This window comes from Budorcas taxicolor, chromosome 12 (assembly GCF_023091745.1).
Source record: "Budorcas taxicolor isolate Tak-1 chromosome 12, Takin1.1, whole genome shotgun sequence".
NCBI lineage: Eukaryota > Metazoa > Chordata > Mammalia > Artiodactyla > Bovidae > Budorcas > Budorcas taxicolor.
This window is the reverse complement of record NC_068921.1, coordinates 86396173-86409259: the sequence shown is the minus strand read 5'-3', so window position 1 is coordinate 86409259 and position 13087 is coordinate 86396173. Positions and strand designations below refer to the sequence as shown.

The 13087-nt window shown below is 54.3% G+C and overlaps 1 protein-coding gene across 1 annotated transcript in view; it reads left to right on the top strand.

Moving 5' to 3' along the window:
• The window catches only part of TUBGCP3 (tubulin gamma complex associated protein 3), a 33305-nt gene extending 20530 nt beyond the window's left edge, over positions 1 to 12775 (top strand). Inside the window, exons 15-22 of the mRNA XM_052650061.1 lie at positions 324 to 459; positions 777 to 845; positions 2892 to 3027; positions 7726 to 7814; positions 7962 to 8093; positions 9224 to 9364; positions 11121 to 11237; positions 11791 to 12775. Of these exons, the coding sequence (XP_052506021.1) occupies positions 324 to 459; positions 777 to 845; positions 2892 to 3027; positions 7726 to 7814; positions 7962 to 8093; positions 9224 to 9364; positions 11121 to 11237; positions 11791 to 11949 (979 nt within the window). The 3' untranslated portion in view covers positions 11950 to 12775. The remainder of the gene's footprint in view (positions 1 to 323; positions 460 to 776; positions 846 to 2891; positions 3028 to 7725; positions 7815 to 7961; positions 8094 to 9223; positions 9365 to 11120; positions 11238 to 11790) is intronic.
• Positions 12776 to 13087: the final 312 nt, after the last annotated feature.

Below are 13087 nucleotides of genomic sequence, written 5' to 3'. Positions count from 1 at the left end.
GCGGTGCCAGGGCTCACGCTGCCCCAGGGCCGGGCTGGAGTGAGGAGCTGTGTTTCCTAACACGTGGCGTGGTTCAGTGTTTTAAGAATCAAAACTCTCAAGACCAGTTTTAAGCTGAATCGAAATTAATTTTTAAAGGAATGTCTTACTCCCCCAGTGCCCGACGGAATCTCACTCGCCGTTGATGCTGTGAAACTTCTGCTCCCGGGTTGTGTCGTTTCCATCTGTGTTTTTATAATTTGAGCTCTGTAATTTTAAGTTTCTCCAGAGATGATTGTGAATTCAAGTAATGTTCTCTTTTACTTTTATACGAATCTGTGAAGACCAGAGCTTGCCCGTCCAGCTACGACTCTGTACCAGCACAACTTGACTGGAATTCTGGAGACCGCCGTCAGAGCCACCAATGCCCAGTTTGACAGCCCGGAGATCCTCAGGCGACTGGACGTGAGGCTGCTGGAGGTGCCGACTCTGGGCCCCACGCTGGGCTGTGGGCAGTGCCTCGTGGGGCTTGGGGCCCTGCTGTCGAGGCTGCTCTGGTCTGGGGGTGGTCTGGAGGGGGAGGGGGTGAGTCTGAACCGGACGTGCCCTTCATCCCTGCACGTGATGCCCAGCGCCGTGCGGACAGAGCTGCGCGTCTCTGCTCGCGCTCGGCTGGCGCTCCACACGCTGAGTGGGTTTAGAAGCGGCTTCGTTTACTGTTCTCTTTGGGGTGTGGCCGCATGAGGGCCGTGGCTGCGCGGGGCTGGAGGCCCTGCAGTGTGTGTGCTCTCCCGCAGGTCTCTCCGGGGGACACCGGCTGGGATGTGTTCAGCCTGGACTACCACGTGGACGGCCCCATCGCCACTGTAAGGCCCACGGGCAGCTTCAGAGCTGCTGCGTCTCTGACAGCCTCTCTTGGAAGTGATCGCTTGGCACCAAGACATACCCGCTGAATGAGCACTCAAGCCAGGGGCGTGCGTGTGTGTGTGTGTGTGTGAGGCAGTCACTGAGTGCTAAAGTGCTTTAATATTTTAACAGTTGTTAAAAATATCATTTATCCTATCGTAGGTTTCAGCGGGTACTTGATAGATGGATTATTCGTTTTGTTCCGTTATTCTTAGACTGGATCGACTAATTTAGGATCATTTGAAGCGAACTACGAAGTGTGCTTTGGGGGAGTCGTATTTTTGCTCCTTGGGTAACGTTTGGTGTTTATTACTCGTTTAAATGGCTGAGGGCATAGCTGTCCTGTCGTGTGTAGCGCTTTCACTGTGTTTAAACAGAAGCACTGTTGGCTTGAATGGGAGTGACCAGCAGGGCCCTCTCCCGCCTCTCTAGTTAGACACCCTCTTCACGCCCAGTCTGTCTTACGGAGACTCAGGAGGACGTCCTTGACCGAGGTCCCTCTGGCCTTGCTTGTCGCTTTCCCTCTGAAGTATTGAAGATGGACCCCCGTTTCTTCTCATTCTCGGGAGCTCCCGTGTTGAGGCGCCGCGTCCCCGGCTCTGCAGCGGCTCCCTCGTGGCCTCTGTGGGCACCGTCCTGGCCAGCCTGCCTGTCCCCAGCGGCCCAGCCCGGCCAGGTGGACTGTCGGCACCAAGGCCGGGCTCCCCCGCGGCTGCCGGCTCTGCCGTCCGTCTGCTCCGAGGTGGCAGCTGCCGGGGCAGGTTTTTACACACAGATTCCCAGATCAAAGCTACCGTGTTTTCAATACATAGCTGCTCTCAAGGTTTATTTTTGGTCATATGCAAATTAGTTTTTTCCCCATTAACGTATATCTTAAACAGTTCTAGTAATTTTAGGGTACAAAACCGGATATTGTAACAAGTTGTTGGAAACTGTCATATCATCTACCATGTTAATATTGTATACTGATGTGTTTTTTTTTTTGTAGTATAAATGATACCATAGCAAAGCCAGCTGCCTCGATTATTTCACAAAACGTGTCTGGAATAATAGCTGAACAGAACTTGGTCTGCATATATGGTTACTTAGTTATTGTAGTATCGAGGTTGTGTGCTGTGGACTTTGCATAAACGATCGACTGTGCAGTGTTCTGTCTTCAGAATTTTAGATTTTTAAAAGCTCAAGTAGAGTTAGGAAAAGAAGTTGGCATCGTAGATTTATTTGAAAAGAAATTTGGGATAGATCCTACCTGTGGCTAATAGGCGTCAGTTTCCATGCCATCTCCAGTGGGTTGGTGGTCCGATGAGAGAGTCTGGGTTGGAAGGACGAGGGGTCTCGTCATTGGTTGGTGGAGGTCCGCCAGGGACTTGCAGGGAAGTGGCCGCTGCCCATCCGGTCTTTGCCCTCCAGCCCTCGGGTGGGCATTTGTCTTGGGTTGCTGCGTGCTCAGCCAATGTCTTTCACACGGAACTTGTGGTCATCAGGCCAGGCCGTTGAGTATGCTCTGGCACACTAGTGGTCAGTGAGGCTGTTACACGAGGAGGCTTTCCTAAAATGGACTGTGTGCGTGCTTACCTACTGCTTAGAAGGTGTGAGAGCTGGTTCTGTGTGCTCTGGCTTGTTTTGGGAGCACGCAGGAGACGCAGCCCTGCCTGGGAGGGTGCATGGCCCTGGCTTCTTGTTTTGGGAGCGCACAGGAGACGCAGCCCTGCCTGGGAGGGTGCGCGTGTCCTGGCTTCTTGTTTTGGGAGCACACAGGAGACGCAGCCCTGCCCGGGAGGACGTGCGTGTCCTGGCTTCTTGTTTTGGGAGCACACAGGAGACGCAGCCCTGCCCGGGAGGGTGCATGGCCCTGGCTTCTTGTTTTGGGAGCACACAGGAGACGCAGCCCTGCCCGGGAGGGTGCATGGCCCTGGCTTCTTGTTTTGGGAGCGCACAGGAGACGCAGCCCTGCCCGGGAGGACGTGCGTGTGCTGCGCCCCGTCAGCCTGCTCTGCTCTTCGCAGGTGTTCACTCGAGAGTGCATGAACCACTACCTGCGCGTGTTCAACTTCCTGTGGAGGGCCAAGCGGATGGAGTACATCCTCACAGACATCCGGAAGGGCCACATGTGCAACGCCAAGCTCCTGAGAAGCCTGCCAGGTAGCCGCCCACCCACGGCGTCCGCAGCCTAACGCGGAGGTCCCTAAAGAGGTTGAAAAGTGTACCGGTGGGTTTGTCTTTTGTGAAGAGGCTCGTTTGTAATATCGCTATCTTGACTTCAGTGCAAATCAGGAAAAACAAATTGAGTCGTTAGCTTTATTTTAGGCCATGAAGTTTCTTACAGAATCATATAGTGTTCATACACGTTTAAAAAAATATTAAGGAAAGAAAGCCGTTTAGTAAATCACCAGCTCGTTTAAAATTCACTTATTAGTGTTTTAATTAAAGTCTATATGGAAATTGCTTTATATACTGATTTGGATTATTAACCAGAACATGAAAAGATTTTATAATTTTTACAATTAAAAGCTGTAATAAAACTCTCATGTCATATAGTTAAGTTTATTTTAATTTTATAAATATTGAATGACTTCAGTTGTAATTTTGAAGTCTTTGTATTGAAAGGAATTTGATCAGAACCTTCAAGAAAGTATTTCCACCAATGATGTCACCAGAAGAACAAGCAGTCATACCCTTAGTCCTCTGGTGGTGGAAGCAGGTTCTGTAAAGGGGCCCATGTGGGCTCTGCCTGTTCACCAGGTGGAGGCCCCCGAGTTCAGGTCAGGGGCAGCCCTGAGGCTGGGGCTGGCAGGCACCCAGCCCTGTCTGATCTTGCGGAGTCGAGGGCTTGCTGGACGCCCTCGCTGCCCGTATCCCCGGGACCCGGCCGGTGGCCCGTGGTGCCCTTGTGGTCCTGGCCCAGCTTTCTCTGGGCTCATTTCCAAGGTGGGTAGTGGGGCCCCTGAAGTAGCTGGGGCGCAGGCCAGAGGGGATGTGTCCCGTTAGATTCTGCCATGGTTGTGGACGGTAAATGCCTTCAGCGTCCACCTTCTAGTGGCCGTGTGCTGCCTCACCTGTGGGACCTTTGGGAGGAGCACCCCTGCGTGTTCCTGGCCCGTCCCACCTTCCCTCTGCCCTGCCCTCCTTCCTGTGGGCCCAGGGTTCCCATCCTCCCCGTTGCCTGATGTGGGTCCGTTCAGTGTGGTGGATGGACTTTGTCATTATTTCAGTCTTCTAAATAAGCATCTGTGATGTTTATAGACGGGAGATCTGAGCTCTGTAGCAGCTGAGCGTGTTAGCTGGTTGTGGTGCATTTTCTCATGGGGGTATCAGCAACGTCTGTGTGAACTGGCTTCTGTCTTACTTTGCCTAATCATCAGTGAGTTTACTCCTTGGAGATAACTACACACTTATTTGATCAATTTTCTGTGTAATTTTAACATAATTTTATTATGTTGTGTTCAGTCTCAGCTTCTTTCACTGAACCTTTTTGCTTGTCATTAAAACTTCCTGTAAAACACTTTTGATAGCATGACATTGCCTCATGTGGACATATTTTATCTTTTCTCTTTGGTTAGTCGTTTTTTTACCTATTCTCCACTAGTATAAATAATGCCGTGTTTTATAAATACGTATTTACGTGCCTCTGAATGTTTCTTTAGCATAGGTGAATTGGAAGTGGAATTGCTGGGGTAACAGGTACGACTCTTGCTCTTACTTTATACTCACTGACGTTTATATCTGTTAGTCTTTTCACTTTAGCTCCCTTGGTGCACACTGTCAGATCGCTTTCTAGGAAAGCTGTACCAGTTCATTCACATCCCCGTAAACACAGCTCTCACTGGCTGAAAGCTGTCTGTGCTGCTGGTTGGGGTTTTTTTGGGAGGGGGTGCTAACACTGGATATTAAATTGTTCAGACTGTCAGTTTGATAGGTGAACATTGAGGTTCATTTATTTACTTTTATTGTTTGTTATTCTAAGTTTTTTTTTGGCTGTGCCCCAGAGCATACAAGATCTTGGTTCTGACCAGGAATGGAGCCTGTGCCCCCTGCCGTGGGTGTGCAGAGCCCTACCACTGAGGGCATTCCCGTCGCATCTCCCTTCCAGGGAGGACCCTGGAAGCTCACTTCCTTCCCTTTAAGCTTTAAAATCGCCTTTGCCTGCAGAGCCTCTTCATGTGTCATTGGTGTTTCCTTTCCCAGCAAGTTGCCCTTTTTGCCCTTGATTCTGTTGGGGTACAGGGTTCTTACTTTTAACTTAACTTACAGGACAGTATTTTCCTTGTTAATGGCCAGGCAGCTTGATGAGCAGAGATCCATTGGGTGGTTTGTCTTGTTAACACAGGAGGTTTAGAAACGTCCTTCCCACTGTAAACCTGAGGCAGAAATACGGGAAGACTCACAAAATGCTCCTGTAAATGGCGTGTGAGCCCTTCACACCTGAGCCTGTCTGTCTGGTCACGTGCACAGTGTCAGTGATGAGCATCCTAGGTGTCCTTTCAGTAATGTTCGTCAAGGTCAGCTGTTTGGAATAAATAGTTAGGCCTGAAAATGATTTGCTTAGGAAAAGAGTTTTTGATAATGGTCTGCCTACATGATTAAATCCATTTATATATATTTAACTGGACAAAAGACAACGTTGATCTGAAATGGTTTAAAGAGGTTTTTTTTCTTTGAAAAGAAATGGTAATTCTTTCATTAGATTCAGTGAATCTCAAAACTGTTGCTGTTAGTGGCAACTGGGTTTATATTTCAGATAAGCTGTAGCCAGGTGAGATGGACGTGCAGTCCAGGGTCACTGGTGATGAGCTTCCTGTGTTCTTTCTAACAGCTTTTGTGTCAGGGGTCTGGGGGAAGTGCAGGGAGGCCCCCTCCCCAAAGAGTAGTGTTTAGATAGCCCCTTTTTGGTCCTTGTTGGAAATAAAACTGAGCAGGGAGGAGTGGTTGGCTCCCCGTCACCTCGGGACTGTTTTCCTTTCCTGGCGATGAATATGGCAGCGGTCCCTCTCACACTTGGAGTGGTCCAGGCTTGTGGGATGGTGCCTCTAAGGCCGGTGGGCCTTCTTCGCTGTGAGCTTCCCTTTGTGTCTCGTTTCTGTCCCTGTGGATGAGTAGGTCGTCCTCATCTGTTTGCTAGCTTCTAAGCCAGGCGGTTAGCGCTCTGCCCAGCTGCTGGGCAGCGCTGCCCAGCGGGGCTGTGGCCTCGGCTGGTTCCTGGTCTCCTGCCTCAGTGCCGCACCCGGGCGCCGGGCCGGCCATCAGGAAGGGGTCTGTGCAGCGCTCAGGGGCCCCAGTGGACGGTGGATATCAGATGGGTCTGCTGGAGGCCTGGCTCTGATCGGAGGCCCCGAATCCGGGGGAGACCTGAGGCCTCACCAGTGTCCTCTGACTCCAGAGCCTCGAGAGACGAGCCGCGAGGGTCGGGGGTGAGGCTACTTTCAAACACCGCTGCGTCCGCTGCGGATCCAAGCGGGAGGAGGCGATTCTGAATTTGTGAATACCTGGTTTTAGGGTATTTTTGTATTTTCAACAACTCTCAAGGCTGTTGCCGGTGCTTCTCCAGTTGGCGGAAGCGTCCGGTGCAGATGCTCAGAGGCCAGCCAAGGCCGGAGGGGTCGAGCCCTTGAGAGCTGGTGTGTCTGAAGCCAGCCCTGAAGTTCTTCCTGCAGCCTTGAGGGGGCAGTAGAGAGTCACTCACGGTCTGACACCGTGGTCAGCGGAGGGGAGGTGGCCCCTCCTGGTGTCTGTGCAGCTCTCTGCTGCCCACTCGCTCCAGCGGGAGGGGTGCTTGCTTGCGTCCTTACTGGACCTCAGGGTGAAGGTTGCTTTGCTCTTTGGATTTTTAGAATTATGTGCGTATTTGTGGATCAGTTGTGAAAACAGAAGTACTTAATGTTTAACTGTGCTTTAAACGTATTCCCACGGCACTGGGTAAAGAGACTCAGGGCTGCCTCAGGCGTGAGTTGTATTTCTCGGAGTGAAGGGCCAGCTGACAGCTTGTGAGTCCAGCGGCCTCACGCCTCAGCTTCTCCCCGGCCAGGAGTTGCTGTGGCCCGCAGAGCCCCTGCGTGTGGCCTGGCCTCAGCTTGAGGGGAGTGTTGGGCGCACAGCGTGGAGGTCTCTTCACCCTGCTCGTGGGTCTCGCGGGGTCGCTCCTCTCTGAGGAGGGGTGCAGACGGTTCCTCCCGGAGCCACAGCTGCAGCGAGCGGGCTGTCTGGGCAGCTCAGCACAGGCCGGGAGCAGCCCCAGTGGTGTGCCGGGGCACGTCTCCTTGTCGCTGTCCGTCCCGTGCCAGTCCCTGAAGGGGCCTTGGGGACAGTGGTATCTCGTAATGGTCCAGCAGAGCCCCTGAATAAGTGAAAACTCCAAGCAGACAGCGGCTGCTCCCTGGTGACCCTCCAGCCTTTTGCTGGTTTTGTAAAGAACAGGAGTGGAGTCTAAACTCTGCCCATCCCCTCCAAGTTCACGTTCCTCCCAGGTGACAAGGTCCTATTCCTTAAGGGATGTCATTTTTGTCTCCAAATAGCTAGGGAACAGTAAAAGTCTCACACACTGTAGGCAGACCGAGTTAACTGTAAAGAAACCATAAAATTGATCTTATTCAAGATACTGCGTTATTATAAAATGACTTTTTCTTTAATTTTGAAACTCGGTTACGCTCTGTGCTTTGCGTTTCTCGTCAGACCCTCGTGTTCTGTGGGAGCGCTGCTCAGTTGGGCGGCCCTGTCTGTCTGCGCACGGAGGCTGGCTCGGGAAGGCTGCCGGCCGTGGGGCCGAGCGGCAGAGCCGGCGCTGCAGGAAGAGCGCCCTGCCCCGCGGCCTGCCCGGAGTCCGACAGCCGCCCCGCTCTCTTGCAGAGTTCTCCGGGGTGCTGCACCACTGCCACGTCCTGGCCTCCGAGATGGTTCACTTCATCCACCAGACGCAGTATTACATCACCTTTGAGGTGGGCCCCGCCCCGCGGCCCCGCCCCGCGGCGCGGTGTTCCTGGGCCAGGCCGGGCCGCGCCACCTGCTCCCTTGGGCCTGGGTGTCGGTTCCAGCTGCCCAAGCGCTCCTGGGACGACTCCCCTGGGCCTGGGTGTCGGTTCCAGGTGCTCGAGTGCTCCTGGGACGAGCTGTGGAACCAGGTGCAGCAGGCGCAGGACCTAGACCACATCATCGCTGCACACGAGGCCTTCCTGGGCACCGTCATCTCCCGCTGCCTGCTGGACGCCGACTCCAGGGTAAGGTGGCCGGACGGGCCTGTCACGGCGCTGGTGTATGTGTCTGCTGGGGCAGTGGGGCTGAGGCAGGAGCGGGCGTGAGGCAGGGAGAGAGTGCTGTGACTGCCTGCCTCCTGGGTGGGGGAGCGGTCCTGATGGACGGGGACCTCTGACAGCCACACAGCCCCAGGCAGCTCGGGAATGAGTGTTCAGGGCTTGCTCCTCCATCGGGGGCGCAGGTGGAAGCCTGACCTCGGGCCCTGGCTGCAGTCAGGACAGGCCATCTGTCAGGATAACCCCTTGTTGCTGACTGTCCCTCCTGCAGGCCCTGCTCTGAACGTTGTGTCTTATGTGTGCTGAGGCTTCTGGGAGCTTTGATTTTATTCAAAAATCTGGGGAAATAAGCAACACTTTGCTTTCACTTGAGATAAATGTGAAGTAGGAAGTAGAATTTCAAGTGCATCTTTGACGTTTAACTATGTGACTTCAGTGGCACGTCAGGCTTACTGAGGGCCGCTCCCCACTAAACCTGTGCTCACCTCGGGGGCCCTTCTGGGGAGCATGATGTTTACAGGGCCTTTCCTTCCACCTGAGTTTTTGAGTCTGCTGGTTAGCCGTCTGTGACTGGGCAAAGATACTTTGAATTAAGCAGATGTACTGTCATTCTTGTTCAGAACCGCCCTTCCATTCCTGGTGCGAAGCCTGGTATGATACCGTTTTCTAAAAATCCTTGCAGAATCTGTACATTTTTTAAAGAGTTTCTCTCATATCCTGTGGGTCTGGTTTGGGCATGTGGCACCAAAAAAAAAAATTAAATGATGCTTTCCCATCTCTTTCTGGCCCTCAGAGTGGCTGCACTGCAGACGCGGCTCCGGGCTCCAGGGGTTGGGCGGCACGTGGGGGCTCGAGAGGTCGTGGCGGGGCCAGAAGGTGGGGTGGGCGGGGCTGGCTCTGGCCACTCCCGTCACTGTGGAGGCTCGGGGACTGGTGTGGATGAGTGAGAACAGCTAAGAGCCCCTGAGAGTCAGAGTTGATGTCTGGGTTTGCAGTGGTTTTTCGCTAATGGTCAGTGTATTAGTTGAAAGGCGTCGTGATTAATACACATGTTGAGGGCTCTGATCATAAGAAAAAAGGCTGTTCTCTGTCTCCAGGCCCTTCTCAACCAGCTGAGAGCCGTCTTCGACCAGATCATTGAGCTTCAGAGCACGCAGGATGCCATCTGCAGGGCCGCCCTGGAGGAACTGCAGAGACGCCTGCAGTTTGAGGACAAGAAGCAGCAGCGGGAAGCTGAGGTGTGGTTTGGGGGCGGCTGGCGTGTTGGTTCAGGTGGTGAGCAGTTGCCGTGGAAACCGCAAGCCCGCAGGGGCTCTGCTGCGGCCGCCTTGTGCCCTACCGGGCCCTGAGTGAGCTGGGTGGTCACCGTCACCCAGCTTAAAAACGAATGCAGGCCAAGTGCACGGGAAACTCGGGTCTCCGGCCAGTGTCCCTCAGGGAGTGTCCAGACGCCCGTCTGCGTCGGTGTCTCCGCTGGGCGATGCCTGACTGCACGCACTCATCTGGAGCGGGTAGACACAGGTGTGCACACAGGAACTGGATTTCTGCCCTTTGGCTGTGTTTAGCGACCTCCCTGAAGTCTTTCACGTATAACCTTGGAGTGCAAATGCTGAATGAGTGTGGGTCTTGGTGGGGCTCCTTGTATGGGGCATAATCTGTACAGGCTTTGGCTTTTTCAAGGTGCTTGTTCTCGGGGTGGTGACAGATGGCTTTTCAGCTGCCACAGTTCGGTTCTGTGTTGAATATTTCCTTGTCTGTGTCAGTGGGGGTGTAACTTGGAAGAATCCAGTGTGTCCGGCACGTTGTCTTCCGTGTATGTGGAGACAGGTGTTTCAGGGCCGTCCCCTCACGGTTCTGACGCACCGGGTCATGGACGTGTGGCTGGGAAATCACCCTCCTGCTGCACCATGGGGAAGAGGTCAAGACGCCTGCTCTGAAGCCGAGGTGTGCACAGGTGTGTACAGGTGTGTGTGTGTTGGGGGGGAGTGGTCAGAGAGCAAAGCTGGATGGGCTCCTGCTGGCACGAGACACACAGAAGGCTCCTGTATGTGTCCTGAACATGTGTTCACCCCACTTGCATTGCCAGGAGCAGGGTTTGTGGCTGAGACATCAGAGCTGGCGACACCCGCAGGGCCTCCTGGGCAGGGCAGCCTGGAGGCTCTCGCCTGTCTCCGGCTTCCTGCCTTTGCTGACTTGCCCTGCCGGAGCTCCATTTCCTGATTCACAAAGTGGGAGTGAGGATAAATACACACACTCCCTGGGGCGCCCGTTCTCACGTGCTCGTCCGTGTCAGCTGCTGGGCAGGCAGGCAGTGTTGGGGAAGCCAGCCATGCTGACTCCCAGACCGCCCCGGCCTGGAGAGCCTGCCCTTTCCCGGGAGCCGTGAGCCTGCGCTCTGGGCCAGGCCCCTCTGCAGACGGCACCCACTGTGCGCGTCAGCGCCTTGCGGAGCAGACCTGCATAGTGAGGCCGGTTGTTCGGTGTGTTGTGTCCAGACGGCAGGAGTCGGCAGAGCTGAAACTGTGCCTGAGAAGTGATTGACATTCAGGAGGCCGTGACCCAAGAAGCCACTGTCAGACCTGAGGCCTGCACATGGGGGCCTGTGCGGGGGCCTGGGGAGCTGTTTTCTGCTCTCTCCCAGCTTCCTGCAGCACCCGCGGATGTGGTCAGGTTTCTAGGACACATACAGGATCCTTCTGTGTGTCTCGTGTTTGGAAGTCTTGTTTTCCAGCAGGAACCCACCCCTCTCTTTGCTCTCTGACCCCCACCCCCCGACGCACATAGCTGTGCACACGTGTGCATGCCGCGGTCTTGGAGCGGGCGTCCCGGACTCTCCCCCATGGTGTAGCAGCAGCGTGATTTCCCGGCTGCGTGTCCTTGACCACGCGCGTCAGAACCGCGAGGAGACAGCCCTGAAACAGCTCCCCCACCCACGTCTACCCCAGCCCGCATGCGCCTCCGTTCGGAGTCTGACCTCTGGTTCTCCTGCCTCAGGGCCAGTGGGGCGTGACAGCAGCGGAGGAGGAGCAGGAGGGCCAGAGGGTCCGGGAGTTCCGGGAGTCCATCCCGAAGATGTGCTCCCAGCTGCGCATCCTGACCCATTTTTACCAGGTGCGTGTCCAGACCTCGTGCCGTCCCCGCAAGGACACATGCTGTCGAGGGGCGGACAGGCCTCCCTCAGTCAGTGTGGCCTCGTCTCTGCGGCTCAGACGGGTCGGAACTCCCAGACGCGTCCCCCGAGTGGAGGAGGATCTGTGGTGTGAGCGGGGGCCCCTCTAGCGACTCGGCCCTGGCCCTGGGCCCTGAGGCCGTGGTTCCCAGCGCGCGTCTGCTCCTTAAGCTCTTGAGTGTCTCTGGCGGGGCTTCCTGGCTCTGTGTGCTTTCTAGGCACGTGGAAGGTGAGCAGGCTTTCCTGCTCGGAATTAAGACAGGTGCCCTCTCCGTGCTTGCTTCCTGCTTCACCGACTCCTGTAGAGCTTAAGGGCCAGAAGGAAAATCTGTTGGCTAGTCCTTTCCCGTGAAGCTGCTGTTGTGAATTTCATCGATGGTGTGACCCCTGGTCCCGGGACCCTGCCAGGGTGGGAGCTGCTGGAAACCCCCACGGGGCTCCACGGCGGGGCCTCCGATGGCGCCTGAGCGAGCGCATCCCCCTCTGTCTCCGCAGGGTGTGGTGCAGCAGTTCCTGGTGCTGCTGACGACCAGCCCCGACGAGAGCCTGCGCTTCCTGAGCTTCAGGCTGGACTTCAACGAGCACTACCGGGCGCGGGAGCCGCGGCTGCGTGTGTCCCTGGGCGCCCGCGGCCGGCGCAGCTCCCACACCTGAGGCCCAGCGCGGGGGGCCGCCATGGAAACGTTGCCGGGGCCTCCGGGACGGCCGGCTCGGCCAGAGGCAGGGCGTGCTTCTAGACAGCGGAGCTGACCGTGTTTGTGACGTCACTAAGTTAAACAGGCTGGCTTGCACTATCCGAATTTATTTTTTAAAGTCTTCATATGTAAAGATACCATACTTAGAGGCTTCTTAAGCCCTCCACAATATAATTTATATTTGTCACTTTTTAAAATTTAAGATCACACTTTCTTTTAGAGAAAATTAAGGCGATGGATATTCATCAGTTAAGATGGTAATGTCATTGCTATTTTTTTAACATCCTCTTTAGAGGCAATTCTTGTTAATATAACCAAATTAAATTGAAGTTTAATGTCCCTACCAAGGAAACAGAGAGAGCATTTTATTTTGGTTTTTAGTGTTGTAAAATATTAACCTAAGGGCCTTTCTATCAGCGTGTTCACACGTTTGTCCTTTTTTTCTCTTCTTTCAAAGTGGACATTTCTGTATCTCATTTACTCTCAGACACCTTGGGAAACAGTGCAGAAAAGGGCAGAGTCCTGACGCCTCAGTTCTCTGGGCATCAGCTGAAGCTCCGTGTGAATGTGGATGCCTGAAAAGCTAACGAAGTGCTCTATTCTCAGGATTCTGATAAGCATCGGAAAGAAATTGTCTTGAATAATGAGGATTCCCTTTTCCTTGCCTATTTTTTCATTGTAAATATTTATATACTGTGCCCAGATGTTGGGGGGACATTTTTTGTAAAAATGTCGTATCAGGCCACATAAATCTGCCTTTATTATGCTGCGTAAGTGAAAACTCAGACAGTCAAAAGCAGCTATCTTTCAGACATGTTGGCTCTTTCTCGATTCGTCTGAGGACAGTTCAGTCTCTGGGCTCCAGGGCCGGGGGTCAGCAGGGTCTGTGCTTCAGCACGGGAATCACGGTCTGTGAAGCCAGGAAACAAGCCGTGTGTGCCCCTCGGGCTTGGGTGAGTGAGGGCCCCTGAGTCGGGCGGGGTGAGGGGAGATCGGTGTTCTGACACCCACACTGGCTCCTCGGGGCGCAGGGTCCCGCAGGACAGGGGGCACCAGGGGCCCCGGCTGCCCAGAGGCAGACCCAGGGTGAGGGGCAG